The 16,730-nt window shown below is 50.3% G+C and overlaps 1 protein-coding gene across 15 annotated transcripts in view; it reads right to left on the minus strand.

Moving 5' to 3' along the window:
• Nucleotides 1-16,730, minus strand: part of CACNA1E (calcium voltage-gated channel subunit alpha1 E) — a 498,756-nt gene that overhangs the window by 261,401 nt on the left and 220,625 nt on the right. For 14 of the 15 annotated variants that reach the window (XR_005656965.1, XM_039881316.1, XM_039881318.1 and 11 more), the window contains one exon: nucleotides 8,563-8,829. Coding sequence is in view for 14 of the 15 variants with exons in the window: in XM_039881316.1 (XP_039737250.1) it covers nucleotides 8,563-8,829 (267 nt within the window). In the remaining variant the exon portion in view is untranslated. Of the gene's footprint in view, nucleotides 1-8,562; nucleotides 8,830-9,524; nucleotides 9,872-16,730 lie in introns of those variants that run through there. The other variant, XM_039881321.1, reaches the window with a different exon arrangement.

The raw sequence follows: 16,730 nt of genomic DNA on the forward strand, positions 1-16,730 counted from the left end.
CTAAGGCCTACAGAGCTATCAATCCATTTAGAAAATAGTGATTCTGTTCCAAACACCACCTGACAATGACGATAACACCAGGATTCATATCCAGGCCCTAGAGTATTTCTAGAGCTGAAAGGACTGATTTCTAGAAAAAGGTAGTGATTCTGTTATCACTGTTATCTGGTGTAGCTGGAGAAGAATGTTTTGGTTAATTTAACAAAAATAAGTGATAAAGAGGTACTTTATAAAATCAATATGGATTATAATTTGTGAAAGTTCTGAATACAATGAAGTGCTCACACCGCTCAAATAGCGTTGGACATGATGTGATGAGTGCTTCATTGGCGACATTTGGAAAGCACTAGGCATTTTGTGGTGCCCAGGAGCCATCGCTACAAATCTTATTTGTTATTATACTACAGATCTCTGGGTGCCAATTAATAAAGAATTCTGTATGACAAAAATGCCAGATAACAACAAACACTGTGTACTTTTCTCACAGCCTGTGTTGGGTAATACAGAACCTGGAACAATCCTTAGCAAGATTATGAAGTAGAGAAAGCTCGTCTTTTACAACCTCCAAATTCCCATGAAATGACCCTTTGACTCCCTCCCAGCCAGCCGATGCCCTCACTACCTCCTAGCCGCCTCTTCTGCTCCCACTAAGGACACACCTGGTCCTGCAGATCCAGGTCAGTGCAACATTGGGCATGTAATGGGCACTTCATCAACACCTGTTATCGATCAGTACTGAGTATTTCATTCAATGACAGTTTACTGAATGTCCACCAAGTGCTAGTGTTGTGCCACGTGCTAGATGGAATTCAGTGGGGGCACATCCTATGCCAATTCTCACAAGAGCCTGCTCTCAGTTACAAGGCCAAAATAAAAATAAGAACTGTAAGTTGATAATGTCATATATTCACTTACTATGCCTCCCTACTCAAGATCATCTGTATTTTGATAGCAAAGTCTCAAAGCCTCCCTTCCTGAACACAAAGAACAAGTTTTTGTCAGCGGCAGGCCTTCAAGCTGGCATGTGAGAGATTTAAGTTGGGGGCTCTCCTGAGCAACTTGTAAGACTGCCTTCTGTAAGGGCACCGCCAGGCAGATTAAAAAAAAAAAAATGTGCAGAGCAGTGGTTCTCCAAGTACAATTTCAAGGCCAGCAGCATCAGTGTTACCTGAGAACTTGTAACAAATACAAATTCTCTGGCCCTACTCCATCCTACTGAATCAGAAACACCGGGCAGTGGCATCTAGGAATCTGTGTCTTAACCAGCTCGTCAGGAGATTCTGAGACACGCTGACCAGTGGTGTTGATGAAACTGGCAGAGTGAATATGGATGACTTCAACACAAACAAACTCAGGGAGGAATTAGGATGCTGGTGGAAGCCCCCTGCTGAAAAGAGAAGTCGCTGACAGAACGGTGGCCAAATAGCTCCCAAACACACACAGCTGGAGACCGCCAGGATGCGAGCGAGTGACGTCGAAAATCCATTTCATGCTTTTTGACTCTGACCAGCCCCATGAGACGATGGCGCGGAAATGAAGAAAGAGGCAGAGAAAGTTTGAAAAACTTCAAACCTACGGCGAAGCTGAAGAGTGGGAAAGAATTGTGAGGAGTAATTTCCTCCTGGCAAAGGTTGGCACGGCCTCTTCTCCGGGTCCCAGAGGCCACTCATGGCACCCTGGGCCTTGGCCATGGTAATGATACCAGAATCTCATCTTCCACAAGTCTCTGGTCCTGACATCGACTCTGACCTGTTACCCACCACTAGGCCATATCTTTTTCATCCATCCCCAAAAGGAGAAGAGGAAACAAAGATACCTCCTACCACCCCTGCTTTAATGACACAAGCCTTCCCCACAGAGGCAACCACACACATCTGAGACATGCTTTCCTTCCAAATTCTCCAGAGATGGCCAAATGTAAGCAAAAAAAAAAAAAAAAAAAGCCTTGAAATTATGCAGAGCTTCAACAGCGATTCAAATCAACCACCCACAGGGAAAAAGACCATACTTGGCACAGGCGCCAGGCAGGGCCTCTCCCCAAAACCCCTCACGTGGCTGGACCACGGGGGCCTGTAGCTGGAGCCTAGCCTGGAGTTACAGTCCCAAGCCCTGCCCACCTGCCTCTGGGTGAACTACTGTAAAAATGGGTCTACTGCAGGCCTTTTTATATATTTAAAAAAAAAAATTCAAGAAGGCTAAGAGTAGAACTATTTAGTTCTACAAACTTGGAACTCAAAATACAGTAAGAAAAGAAGCTCCTACGAAGGGCCCACTGCTCTGCCAGGCACAGGGTCGGGGCTGTCCTGGGAAACCGACGCATTTTAATGTCGTTCAACGCTGTTCTCCTGATTCTGGCCCTCTTAACTACACCTTCTGGCTGTTCCTTACTTTCCAGAGATAGCGACATGGGAGTCTCATAAATGGGGTTGAGTCCATAGCCAAAGATTGGCCGAAGATACAGGGAATGGAAAACTAAGTCAACAAACGTACTTGGGGTACTCGCTGGGCACAATACACCACAGACACCCCCCTGAAGGGGCTTAACGCGTAAGAGAAACCACTGAGTTGGAGGCTCCAAAAACCTTTCGCTGTACTTTCTGTCCTGAATTAAAAGCGATGCTGGATCACGGCTGGTTTAGGTGACCCCTAAACCTCTCAGAGCAGGTTTAGAATGCTTAGGAAGGGAAGTGTTGATACAAGTCTCTAGCATTTTTATACTTCTCTGAAACGGACTGTTTTAGAAGCCACGTGGTGCCGTTGATGGTAGTGATATGTGTGTCTATGGGGGGGTTTGGGGAGGGGTTGTTATACACTATTTCAGTGCCTGCTTCCCCCTCCACGTTCCTACGTGAACTTACTGGAATTTGGAAAGTAATAGTTACAGAGCCTGTTTCTTAACTCAGTGGCTCAGCATTTACCAGTGTAAAGACCCAGGATGATGAAAGGAGTGACAAGTGCTTGGGGACATAAATATCTTCTGGTTAACCAAGTTCTCTGAATACAGGAGAGGCCTAGCAGCATATTTATGGGCACCCAAATGTTAACAGGACTGAGTAGGAGGTGGTCATTATAAAAACAGCAAGAAAACGCATGCTAAAAGAGATTTTTCCCCCCCAGCCACCTTTCTCGCGTGTCCTGGTCCAAATGCACAAAACGGGACTTAAAGGAAAAAGTTAATTTGTGAGGCTGGCCCTCTGCAAGACACCTTGCTCATATCCAAGAGGAAGACAAATAACCTTCTTTTCTGAAAATCCTAGAAAAAAACCCACACATATAATGAATTATTCACAAAGGCTGAACTTAAAAAGGAGAGATGGTGAAATATAGAAAGATGAAAGGACGGAGGACTGGGCAGAAAGAGCACGTGAAGAAGGAGGCCTGTGCTCTCTCTCCCTGGATAAGAAGGTATTAATTACAGCTGTGTTTGGTCCCCTCTTTCCTGTCTTTGTGGTCGGTAATAAAGAAAATAAGAGGGTCAGTCACTTTTGATGGGCTGGACTGCCAGGCGGGGCTCTGGCCGGGGAGCTGCCATTTCCTTGCAAATGACAAAGGAGAGGCCACTGGTCTGCTGGTGGAGTACAGGGAGTCGAAGGGTCTTTCTGATAGCTTAGCAAGTCCTGACTCAGTTTTATCTGAATGAAGAACATGAAGATGGAAAGAAACCAGCTGTTCCTATAAAGAAGGGGAAAAGCAGCAGAGTTTGAGGGGGGAAAAAAACACCTACATTTTGTACAGGAACAGCTAAAATGAGGTAAGCGATTTTGGATGGAGCTAATAATTCTAGAGTGTGGCTCTTTCAGAAGAATATAAAAAGCAGGCCTGTTCTCGTTGTTTCTCTCCCCTTTAACTCGTAGTGTGCTCTGTACCTACCACGGGGAAGGCGCGTGGGGAAGTCAGGACGTGCGAACCAACAGACAAAACCATCTCATCCAAGATATTTGTGTCGCCATCCACAAGTCATTCATTTCTGTCAAACTCCTTCACTCCACGTCGCTGTCCAGGCTGCATCCCCATTACGACTGGCTTCAGAAGAAACGTTACCCACACTTCACTTCAAGAGCAGAGCCAATGGGCAATCTGGAGGCTGTCCTGGGAGCCTTAGAAAATGAAGACCTTTATCCTGCAGACTTGGTACCACAGTTACAGTAGCTCCCTGTTTCACTGTCTGCATCTGTGCCCAGGTACCCAGCAGATGTGAGGCCTTTATGCATTATCTGATCACAGGACACAATTACAGGCCTCGTCCTGGTGAGCTGCCACCCTCCGCCCTAACCAAGGCACTCTGACTCATGATCCATTAGTGACATCAAACCCAAAATCCTCGCCAGGATCACAGCCTACTATCCTGCAAGGTACTATATATTTATAGGCAACCAAAGCAGGGGAAAAGCAGATGCCAAAGTGGGAGATTTGGAGACTGAAGTTTCCAGTAATCCTCACCCCAAATCTCCAAAATAAATGGACGATTTACAGTGGGATTCACCAGAATACAGCACATAACCTCTGACCCCAAGCCAGAGATCTCTGGGGCTACGATGAAATTCTCTGCGGCAAGAAATCATAGATGGATACCCACAGGTCCACTGTAATGCGATGCATCATCTCAGTGGCTGCCAACACATTTGATATTCCTTAAACCATGTCCACTTCCACGGGCACATGTGCTCCCCTGCTGAGATGACCCGCGCCATCAGTGGGGGGGACCTCCCCCTGCCCGTCAAGGGCACAGAGGCTCCAAGTCAGACACACCATGTCTTCCCTTCATCCTCTCACATGGGAAAGTGCAAGCCAGTGTGGGACATCTCACACGTCAAGAGGGATACGCTGTGTGTCCACAGGGTAACTGGGGCTGGGCATAGAAGGGTTAAAGCTGGTAAGCATATGACACAGGGAATGTGGGATGACAATTAGATGAGCCAATTCTCTGAGAAAAAGGGAACCCTTTTGTTAGATCTATTAGTTGGGCAAGAAAGGAAAGAAGGAAGCACATAAAATGTAATACCACGTTTTAAATAAGATTAGCATTTTCAAAAAGGTTATGGTATCCACTGCAGAAGAGAGTGTCATAAGAAAATAAAATTATCTGCCTATGCAGATGTAAATTCCAAGAAAAAGGAAATGCATTCAGAGTGGGCTGTCAAGGCGCCACCATTTTTCATGACAAATCTAGGTTATATTAGGCATTTCTTCCCCTATGAACTAGACCTTCCCTATTAATAACTGGATAAAATCACCACCACCACCACCAAGCCAAAGAGTCCTACGAGTTTAAATTAAATCATTCCTTTTATTTAGCTGACCCTTTCAGCCCAGTCTGATTAAAGAGCAGTAGTATGCAGTGTTAGGATACCACTAACACAGCACACAAGCTCGCATTACCTTCTCAGGCCAGTGACTTTCCGCGGCCATCTCAACATGCATAGAACACAAATAATCCAGATCTTGGAGCATGCTTCATCCGCGTCTGTCAGTTCAAAGCAGGTCTTAACATGTTTTCTGAACAATCTTCCCTTTTTCAAAAATATGTCCCTTACAATGAGCAGAGACATACTTCCCAAACTTTAAAGTGCACATGACCTTTCACCTGGGGATCTTATTAAAATGCAGATTCTGATTTAGTAAGTCTGAAGTGGGGCTTTGAGATTCTGAAACTTTAACAAGACTCCAGGTGATGACGATGCTGTCCCCTGCTGTCTTTGAGAGGTAAAAATCTAGAAGACTTAGTTCAGCTAGAACTGAGACCCCTCCCCCCTTCAGGTACATTGAAATTCCTGAAAGACTCAACTAACAATGATAGCTACTGTTTCCTAGGTGATTAGGCAATGTTCTAGAAGCCTGATACATATTAACTCATCTAATTCTATTATCCCCTTCATCTTACCAATAAGGAAACTGAGTCATAGAGCAATGAAGTAACTTTTCTAAGTCAAAGAGCTGCTGAAGGTACTGGGATTGGAACCCAGACAGCCTTGCTCAAAAACTTTACTGGTAACTGCGGCTCATACTGTCTCCCAGCAGATACAAGCAAGATATTTCAGGACGCGAGGTGTTTAGAAAGGAGACTTGGAACTTAGATGCATGTGGTATTGGAGTAAACGCAGAACCCACAGAAGCACTATGATTCCACACGGTCACCACCGGAGGGAATATATATTAGGCAATTACCACATACAGCCAGGAGAAAAGAAGCAAACATGGTATATTTTAAATTCGCCAACGGGGCTTCTCTACACACCTTAGCAGATGTTCTCTGAACACTGTTACAACTGCCTACGCACTGTAGAACCACAGCGAAACTTCCAACTATGGGGAGAGGAGAGACCACGGGAATGGGCTCCCAGCCAAGGAACTGAGCATGATGCTGAAATCAACTGCAGAGCCTCCCTTTGACTCCTTCTGACTCTTCGGCCCGCCCTGGCCAGAGACAAGGAAAGGGCGGAGTCAAACCCACAGTGCACCTTGCGCTCACGATGCCTGGCAGAAAGGCGGCGTCTTTCCAGCAGAAGAGAAAACGTGAACAGCAGCCGCCGCGTGGTGTGGGAAGCGTGCCTGAGATCCCAGCCCCGAGCCTAGGCCCAGCCGGAAGTGCCCGACGTGCTGAACCTGGGTGGACGTGGGGCCCGGGCCGCCTAGGGAGTGTCGGTTCGCTGGCGCTGTCCAAGGTGCCAAGGAGGGCGGCGGGCGCACTTTGCCACCCGCGGGGCGGCTGGCCGGCTTTGTCTACCGCAAGGAAATGGAGGGCGCCTGCCTGAGTACATACACCCCTAAGAGAAGGGCACAGTAAAGCAGCACCTGGTGTGTGAGGGATTTTAGCGAATTGTAGAAGGCGGGCTGGGGACAGGGCCCTGCCGGAGAAATCAGTAGAAACCTGACGGGAGGAGCGTGTGCAGCCGCAGCACGCAACACAATGAGATCTGTCTGCTCTGTGCAGCTCGCTGGCAGGCGGGACTGCAGGGACCAGACCCTTCCCCTCCCCAACATCCCCACCCTAGGCACGTTTAACTCGGCACCGCATGGCCCCATCGCTCTGCGGGGGTGGGAGGGGGTGGTGAGTGCAGGGAGGAGGAGAGAGGAAGCCCAGACAGGGGTGGCCGTGGGAGGATGTGTACAGCAGCAGGAAGAATATCTGCTTAGAGATGCTCCTCCGTTTCTAATGAGGGGTGCTGCCTGGAAGCACCACGGGCCAGCCAATCACGGTGCTGCTGAGGCAGGGAACTAGGGAGGAAGGGGGGGCTAACAAAGACTGGGGTGGGGGTAGCAGGGAGATGCCCAGGCCCTGAAGGGAGCCAGCCACATGCTTCGCTGACACTAGGGACCCACCATGTCACCAGCTGTCTCCGTGCTGCACACCTGGAGGGTGGGAGTGGAGGAGGGAGGAAAGGCAAGAAGAGGTGGGGCCTCCTTTGCAGGTGCATCCATCCCAAGAAAGCTCTCTCCACGAGCATCAAAGTCCCCTCCAAGCCGAACCCCCCACCATATTTACCGCCACCCCACTGACTTGTTTCCTACTAATCCCCTTCACCACCCCAGGAACCCCCAGTTCCTAAAGATCTTGCCAGGTGCCCAAGTTCGTAGCGAAGAACGAGGCAGGGAGATGCCTAGTCAACAGCCTGCATTTGGTACGCTTGTTGAAACCTGCAAAGAAGCTCCTTCTGTTGCCCATTTACCCTGACACTGCCACCGTCGGAGACGCCCCACCAACTCTATGTGGAAAGCAGTTCCCCTGGAGCTAGGAGGAGACAGATTGCTTGTACACCTCTGGGCTCAGCTGATGCAGCCTTCAGCTGGTGAATTCAGGCCCAGTGGATCCGCCTGGATCCCGGGCACTGGGAGAGCACTCGGCAGGGCTGGCCGTGAAAAGGCAGGGGCATCCGACCCAGGACTGAGGAAAGGAGGGGGTGAGCTGCTCTTCCCTGGCTGAGGGGAGGACTCCAGCAGAGCTGTCTGGGCTGTGTCCTTAGAGACTGCCTCCCCTGACACACTCGTTCGCTCCACTTTCAGTGGGACTTCTACTCGGTCCCCAGAGTTAGCTGGGTCCTCAGCCAAATGCCAGTTTTATTTACCCATCTATCTGCTTGTCTACAGGGTTTGGGCCTAGAACTCTTGAAGCTTGTGAACGCAGAAACTCCCCCACGGAGCCGGGACTTGCCCTCCAGGCAGATAGTGCAGGTGTTCCCCGCAGCTGATGGGGACAGGGGCGAGGAGGTGGCTCTGGAGGAGGAAAAAGGGGGACTGAGGTTAGGGGTAACTCCTTCAATGTGAGGAGCCTGGGGGCCTGGGAATCAGTCAAAGCCGCAACACCACGCACCAGGGATGCTAGAGATTGCCTCACAGGAAAAATCAAACACCAAAAGTCTTACCTTGAAAACCACCAGTGCCCACACTGGTCTCTCTGTAGCACCAAGCTTGCCCCTTAGATGCACCCGAAGTAGAGCGCACTTCAGCAAAGGGGCAAATTGGCATGGGAAAGGGAGCGGGGGACAAATTCCATGCTCGGTTCTTCCCCTCACCCAAAGAAATGCATAGAGGGAGCGGGGCATTATGGTGGGCTAGAAAGGATATGGCCAATCGATGAGCTTCTTGGCGTACTTCCTGACAATGTTATCTTCTCCAAAGATGAACAGGGATCTGTTGACGGTGAAACAGTTCTGCCGGACGGGAATGGGGTTGTACAAAGCCATAGTCCGCGCCCTCTGCGCTTTCGACTGCTTGTAGGCGGCCGCGGGCCCCGAGGCGGGCACCGGGGTTCCTTGCCTGTTCCTGCTCTGGTCCGAGTCTCCATCGCCTGACCCCGGCCTGGCGACCACCGCCTCCCCGAAGCGAGCCATCCTGAAGTTTAAACAGAAGACACACAAAGGTGATCGCGGCCGAACACCGGCACACAGCAACAAGCAGAAAGACACACGGAGACTCAGAGCCGCATCCAGCCGGGCACGGGGACCACCGCCTCCGGGGGAGCCTCGCGAGCTCTTCGGAGAGGCGGCAGCGGCGACCCCGCCGCTCTGAACTGTTGAGTCTAAATGCAACCTCTGCGAAGCTCCATTCCTCAAGGAGGAAAAAAAAAGGGGAGGAGAGGGCTAGGGGAGCTCAGTTTCTGGAGGCAATTTTTTTTTTTTTCAAAATGCCAGTGTGCGGTGGCGTTCAGGGACTGGAGAGGAAAGGGGCGGAGTAGGATGCTCTTCAAACATAGCCTCTCGTCTGGCAGACGCACCACCTAGTCCTGGGAGAGATGCAGGCACCAGCCTGCTAGGTAGCAGTTTGGTGATTTATTGGGAGGAGGGAGGATGAAAACAAAAGAACTTTAACAACAACAACAAAAAGACAGGGACGGGGTTATGGTGACAAGCTTTATAACACCAGCCCCTGCAAGTCCATCCAAGAAATTCCACAGCCAAGACTTGGGTCTTTGAATCTGCCAGTACAGATGCCTCCAAAGCTTGAGAGAGAGGGACGGGGGAGAGCGGTACAGAGGTTCCTGCGAAAACCGCAATGCCCGAAATATCGAAATAAGAAGTCGATCCAACCAGAGAGAGACAAATGACTTCAAAGATCCTGCGCCTGGGAGAGAAGTTGAGCAGCATCCAGAGAGCGGCGAAGCCCGAGTGGCAGCATCCGCCCGGAGCGCTGGCTGCCGCGGCCGCCTCCCCGGATCAGCATGCAACAGCGATCCGCGGCTGCGCCGCGGAGAGGGCGGGAGCAGGCGGGCGGCGGGCGGGCTCTTGCGCGAGGGAGGAACAGGTTGCAGCCGAGCCTAGCGCTGGCCTGCCACGGGAGCTGTCCAAGGACCGAACTTGCTCACTGACAACTCGGTCTTCCTCTTCCACCCCTGCAGCCCCCGCTCCGCCAAGCAGAGAAGACAGGGAGGGAGAGGGAGCAGGCGGGGAGGGGAGAGCAAGCGGAGCCCAGCGAAGCGGGGGCGGGGCCGGCGAGGCTGGGAGGGTCGGGGATGGAGCCAGAAGGACCCCGGCCAACCGTCCAGTCCACAGGTTCCCGAGATGCTGGGCTAGTTTGGCTTAATGACGGGTTAAGTCACAGGGTAGCCAGCTACCTCTGTAAAGGTCCGGGGAAGAGTCGCCTTTTCCCCCAAGTAAGGCCGGGAGCAGAGGGGCGGCGCAGCTGGCGGCCTGGCGGAGTCTCCGCAGAAGCTGAGGCCCGGCGGGGGCGCACACGCACGCGCACGCACTCGCGCCTTCCGTCCCCAGTGAGGGGCGACGCCTGTGCGGTGCCCAGCGCGGTGCCCGGCCCACCGCTCTAGCGGGGAATGGACGCCTGTGCGCCCTGCGCGCCGCGCACCAGGGCCCAGTCCCGGCTCTTCTGCGACTCCCAGGTTCCACCAACGATTTGCGCGGAGCACCCTCTCCCCACCTCCCCGCCCGGAGGCCCGTGAGGGACGCTAGGACCTCTGGGGGCCCCGCACTTGGTGCTGGTGGCAGCTCCTGGCCGGAGCTTTTGCTCTCTCTCTCCAAACAGAGTGATCTGGGGCGGCCGCTTTGGTTTGGCTCTAGCAGAGCCCTGCGCATCCACTCTGGTAAGGGTGGGCCAGACATTGGAGCCCTAGGTGGTGAGTTCTGAGCTGAAACTATCCTCTAAATTTTAACAGAGGAATCTTTCCGCCCCTATCTTTTACCCCCAAGTGAGGTCCACTGACTTCCCTGAACCCACAACATTCATGAAGGAAAAAAAAATTAGTTACTGAGCTGAGCTGCAGAAGTGGTTAAGGTAGACTCCAAGCCCCAGAGAAAAAGTCCCTGGGTTTAGCGACCAAGCCGTTCCCCACAGGTGACCCAGTGGTGTGGATCGGGGACAGGTACCAGCTGCCCCTTCCCATGTCCACACTGGCTGGAGCACGCCTTCCCCCTTTTCCTGCCCTGGCCTCGACACAGTCCTATCCAAATCTTCCACATGTGAGCAATGGAAGAGAAGAGGTTTTCTCCCTCCCCCCTCTCTTGGAAGTCTCGGGTGAGTGTGGCTTCACCGTGTCTCCGCGTGTGAGAAGGGAGGTGTGTCTGAGTGAAAGGCACGTGTGTTCCTCCGTGTGGGGGGGGGCCAAGCCATGTGAGTACTGACGAGGGTTGGTTGTGTGAGAATGTATGTACATGTGTGAAGGGAAATTCTATAGGTTCTGGAAAATCAAAAGAATGGTTTTAACATGTCCACGCTAGAAGGCCCTGCTGCCCTTGGGGACAGCATGTTGACCTCTTGATTCAGGAGAGCCTATTTTAGGCCAAATTACCATTCAAGGTGAGTCAGCTCTAATTAGTATTTCGATTTCACATTACTGCCTTACTCTGTCCTTATACCCCCCTTAATTGGAGGGTCCTTTCTGTCTGAATACTCGTCAGAAGGGAAAGGGAAAGTGGAACCATGAAGTCCCATCAGCCTATTCAGTTATTGATAACCAGTCACAAGAAGTTATCCCAGTAACCCTGTAAACTACATAAGATTAGAAAGCGCTTTCATAAATGATCAAATTCGTGCTTTCAGGCAGGACCACAATCCATAGCACAAAATTCATTCAAATTATTCATTTGACGAATACTTTTGAGCAGCAGGCACCGTTTCAGTCACTGAGGATACCATAAGGAACAAAAAAGATAGTGACAAAAATAATGTATCCTCTTCTTGGATTAAATGAGATCCTTTAACCTTACTGGCTAGAATGTTTGATAGACCTCATTCTCACACTGCAACTTCACCCCCCTTCCTTTGTGCCCTGGCCTTAGGAAGCTGGGGGGTAGCAAGCCTATAGGAACACTCGGAGGGAACAGAGCTTGCCAAACTCTTTCCTCCCAGCAACCTTGGAAGATCAGGAACCCTTGACTTATGTCTTCGGCGTCACCCACTCAGCAGAGAGCCAGCATTCATTCCTCTCTGTACAATGTCCTATATTCTCTGCGGCTGCTGACATTCTTTAGAGACCTAAAATCCCCAAGACAGGATATTACACTTGGGAAGGTGAGGACCCACCGCAGTTGAGACTTGCCTTTCTGCCTTCTGAGGAGACAGAGATCACAACTGCATGGGTTGGGGATAATACTGAAGACACTTAGGAGTATGGGCACCTCTGTAGGGGAGTTATAAACAGGAATTCCTGCAGCTCAGGAGAACAGAGGCAAATATGATGGCATAAATGGCTTTGGGAATGGACTTGGGACTAAGGGAGGACAGTCCACGCTCATATTCTACACCTGACCTGTCTGTTGCAGCTCTTGAGACCTTTGAGATCTATGAACTTCTTTCATGCTCTCCAACGCCCCATTCTCCCAGCCCCCAGAGGGCTATAATTTTAATAGCCAAACAGTATCTTACGTGTGTTTAATAGTTTTTGCTTCACATAAACTTCACTCCAGACCTCCGAGGTCATCCTGGTAGCACATGTATTATGACCCTGATTTGGTGGACAAATCAGCAGAGTTTCAGAAATGCTAACAAGTTGGCTCACATCTAATAAGAGGCAGATTTTGAACATCTAACAGATCTTCTGACTTCCGCTTTATGGTTCTTTCTAATATCCAAGCTAATCTCTTCTGTGCAGTAATAGTATAACTCCAAATGGTTCACTGTCAAGAGAAGAAACTATATGACCCCGTGCTGGAGCATTTGGTTAACTGAGAACTCGTCTGCTGCCCTCAAGATCCAGGATGATCCCTAGAAAAAACCTGAGATCAGGTCATTGCCATAATGCTCTTCATAAGGGAATTTGGTGGCCATTCTGCTTTCAGTGCCCCTAGTTCCACTGTCCTCTTAAAGGCCCACAAATAGAAATGCAGAAATCAGCAACTGGTCATAACTCTGACTGGAAACCAATTTCCAAAAATCCCTTTCCAGCCCAGGAGGGACAGTAGCCATATTTTCCTGTTATTAGAGCACCATCTACTGGTCACTTGTGAGCATATCACCGTGAACTCAGGTACCACCCAGGTACCACCCAGGGACCACACCTCAGAGCCTAGATATTCCTAAAAAGGTGACCTCCTGTCATCAGCCCTCTACACCCCTGTGAGACTTTGTTGCAGTCCAAGCCTCAAATTTTACCATGATGCAACCATTCCATCTCACAGTACTTGGAAAGTGCAGCCCCACGCACTGCATACAACGTCCACACACACACGCACACACACACGCACGCGCGCGCACGATGGTACAGCCAAATGCTCTACATGTTTTTTTTTCAAGCAGTGACCTGCAAACTAGAAACTCAAAAGGATCTGAAGAAGCAAGCGAAAAACTTTCCTAGATTACTCAGAGCTTTCCCCCTGCAGCCCTCCACTCCAGAAGTGTACCATCCAAAGTGCCAGCAGGAAGGGAGGTGACTGATACGGGGTCCCTCCAGCCTCCTCTGGAAAAGGAAGGAAACAAGGAAGCACTCCCACAGACCAGGCAGGCCATGGGAGTTTGTACTAAGACGGGACAGACGTGAGTGGCAAGGCTGGAGCGGCACTTAGCCTATTCCCCTCATCACATAGCTCTTCCCAGATCTGCTGGGCCTTCGGCCATCTTCACATGAGATTTTAGCCCATCACTGAGGAGTCTGCAAATCCAGGCTCATCCAAAAAGTGTGCACCCCTCCCACCAGCCCCACTCCCGCATCTCCCCATACCCTGCCAGTTACACTCAGATAGCTTATGCTGAAGCTGTCAGAGCCCCTTTTGTTCTATTTTTCCTCTGTTGAGCTTTTCCAAGAAATAGACTCTTATGCAAAGCAGTGCTCTAAGGAACATAATGCAGAGAGGATTTGGGAGTGGGTCCTTAAGACAAAAGTTGGCAGGAGACCATATGCAAATTCACAGCAGAGCACTGGAGCATTACAGGCAGTGCAGACATCTTGGGAGTCTGATAGCTTCTACGGTACCTTACAGCCCTCACTGGGGCGAAAACATGACTTCACATCCTTATGTAATGTCCATCTCTAGAATCAGCATTTCTCAAACCTATGCCTAAGAAACCCCACAGCTCCAACACCCTATCAGCTAACTATAGATCTGCAAATTTTGCTTTAAAGATGTTTTTAAAACCATTCATTTCTGACAACTCAGTATTTCCTAGGTGCCAACCATGGCAATGTTATCTCATTGCATCTTTGCTGCAGGACTGTGAGGCACATTCTATTATCTGAGGCCGCCAGGGTCAAGGATTTGTCCAGGTGCACAGAGCTGGATCTTCTGATAATAAGGTCAGGATTCTTTGTGATGTGTGGCCACTAATTACATACTGCACACATCAAAGTAATGTTCTCCTCGCTCAGTCACAGGCATGATCTTAGACCTCGAAGAAGTAAGAATGACCTTAAAACAGAGTCTCCCAGAGGGTTAAATTTCTATGAAGGCGTGCCACCCATCACATAGGGCTGTCACAAATACTGAGTTAGTTAACATGTGTCAAGCTCTTAGAACAGTACCTGGCACACAGTAAGTGCTCCCTAAGTGTTTGTGAAATACATTTCGGCTATGGTAGCTGGGACGATGGTAGCACACAGTGAACCCTGCAGATCCGACAGCTTTCTGTGTGTGAGAGCAGACTTCAGAAGTACAGCCGAGGGATGGCCTCGGTGTGTCGGGGGCAGATGGAGGAGCAGAGGAGTGTAAGTTCCTGAGACTCGGTCAGAAAGACAAGTGGTCAAAAGGAAAAAGAAAAAACCATATTAAAGACCAGCATCTGAACAGCTAAAGACATGGCACCTGGGAGAGACGTATGTTTGTTTACTTACTCATTAATTCATAAACCCGTTTATCAAATCCTCATTAAACCCTTTTAACATGCCAGGCGTTGTTCTCAGGGATTCTGAGGCTCAAGGATAAATCAGACACAGTCACGGCCTCTAAAAGCTTATAGTTTAAAAGAGAAAGGGAAAACGTGTCCATAAAGGGCTCTGGTCCAAGGCAGAGTGTCGTGTGCACCACAAGAGAGCACAGGGGAGAATGGAGAAGGGAGACAGCCAGGAAAAGGGAGAACTCAGTGAGCCCCCTTTGAAGAGACGGCACTGGAGGCGTCGAGAAGCGGTGTGGACCAGCAGTGTGGGACCTGAGTGCCTTTGGCCGTGCAGGGTAGGTGAGATGCATTTTTCATTTTCTTTCAGTGTATCTAGGATCACAAAGATTCTAGTAATCGGATAACCACTTCGGTCCTTTCTTTTCCAAAAGATGAGGTCACTTTTCAGCCCGCACAAAAGTCAAATACGTTTCATCTCATAGACGGTAACCCTCATTGGGAAAGTCAGTTTGAAGACTCAATGTTTAGCCCCAGACGACAAAGGACCCCCGCCCTGTCATTGTGCATATCAGTCCCCACACTCGGGGGCCAGCCTTGCTTCCCAGCCAAGGTGAAGTGTGGCAGGACCACTCCACAGAGCTGCAGCTCTGACCGACCGAGACGAGCGGAAGGCGCGTTGACATCTGAGGGTGAGAAAAACCGATGGATGCACGCCCATCCATCCGCCCCCTTGGCCTCTTGACTCAGAAAACAAAATACAACCCACACATCACAAAGCTTGCTCAGCCTGGGTGGGCTCTGGCTGATTCATTCACTCAGGAAGCAAAATAAGCCCCTTCTACGTGTCAGGCACGGTGTCAAGCGCCAGAGCAACGGAGGCAGAGCCTAGGATAAGCCCAGGCCATGTCCTGAACCTGCTCCCCCCAGCTCACTCTTGATGACCAAGTCCTAATGGCAGCTAAAGCAGCTCACAGCCGAAACCGAGCCTAGAGGATCCCTAGAGGCCCAGAGAGGAGAACTCGGTTCCACCACACCCACCAGCCTTGCCTCTCACAGGCCTCTTCGGGTTGGAATCATCAGCAGATTAAGCCACCACCTGTCCATCACCACACCCTCTCTCTCCCACTGTCTCCCACACTGAGCAGCTGGTCACACCCACCTGGTATAAAATAATCAGAGTGAATAAGGCAAACCCATATGATACGGACTGAAGGCCAGTTTTGAAACGTGTACCCAGCCAGACCATACGCTGGCTCTGCCTCTTCTGCTCCCCAGAAATTAAACTGAGACCCCCACCCCAACTTCCTAGGGCTCTGGTTCTACCCTCCTTTTCTTGACCGCTCTGCAACATTTGGCACCACTGACTTCCCTGCTTCTCAGAGCCTCCCGCACCCCCGTGTGTCCCAGTGTCCCCCTCTCCCAGTGTCTCACTGTTTCCTTCTCTCCCTCCTCCCCCTTTATTGTGGGAGCACCCCATGGGTCTGTCCCCAGCCCCTTTCTCTCTCTCTGATGTCTCTCCTTTTGGGGTTACCCACAGTTTCAACTACCCCTTCTACGTCCACGTCTAGTCTCTAACCCTTCCCTTCCACTTCATTTCCAGATCCAAATGCCCAATGCAGTAACAGGTATCCCCAGTGGCCTATCCTCAAACTCAGTGTGTTTAAAAGTGAAATCATTATAATTCCTTCAAAGCAAGCTCTCCCTCCTAAAATTCTGGTTCCTACTCAGGTGACATCATTCTCCCTGTCAACACCTAAACCTGTGGTTTCTCTCTGCCTGAAAAAATAACTCCTTAGCCTAACAACTCGAGATGATCTGAACCCAATCAACCTTTCCAACGTTGTCTCCCCACGTACCACAGCGTTAGCACGGTTATAACGTGTCACGCCCACTCCGACCTCGGAGCACCTGACACAGACCGACCGAGAACATCCTTCTGCTTTTCTGCTTCTCCAACTCTGAGGTATCCGTCAAGATGTGGTTCAGTTCAATTCTGCCTCCTCCAGGAAGCCTTCCATCAC

Source organism: Pteropus medius, unplaced genomic scaffold, assembly GCF_902729225.1.
Source record: "Pteropus medius unplaced genomic scaffold, Ma_sr-lr_union100, whole genome shotgun sequence".
Lineage (NCBI taxonomy): Eukaryota > Metazoa > Chordata > Mammalia > Chiroptera > Pteropodidae > Pteropus > Pteropus medius.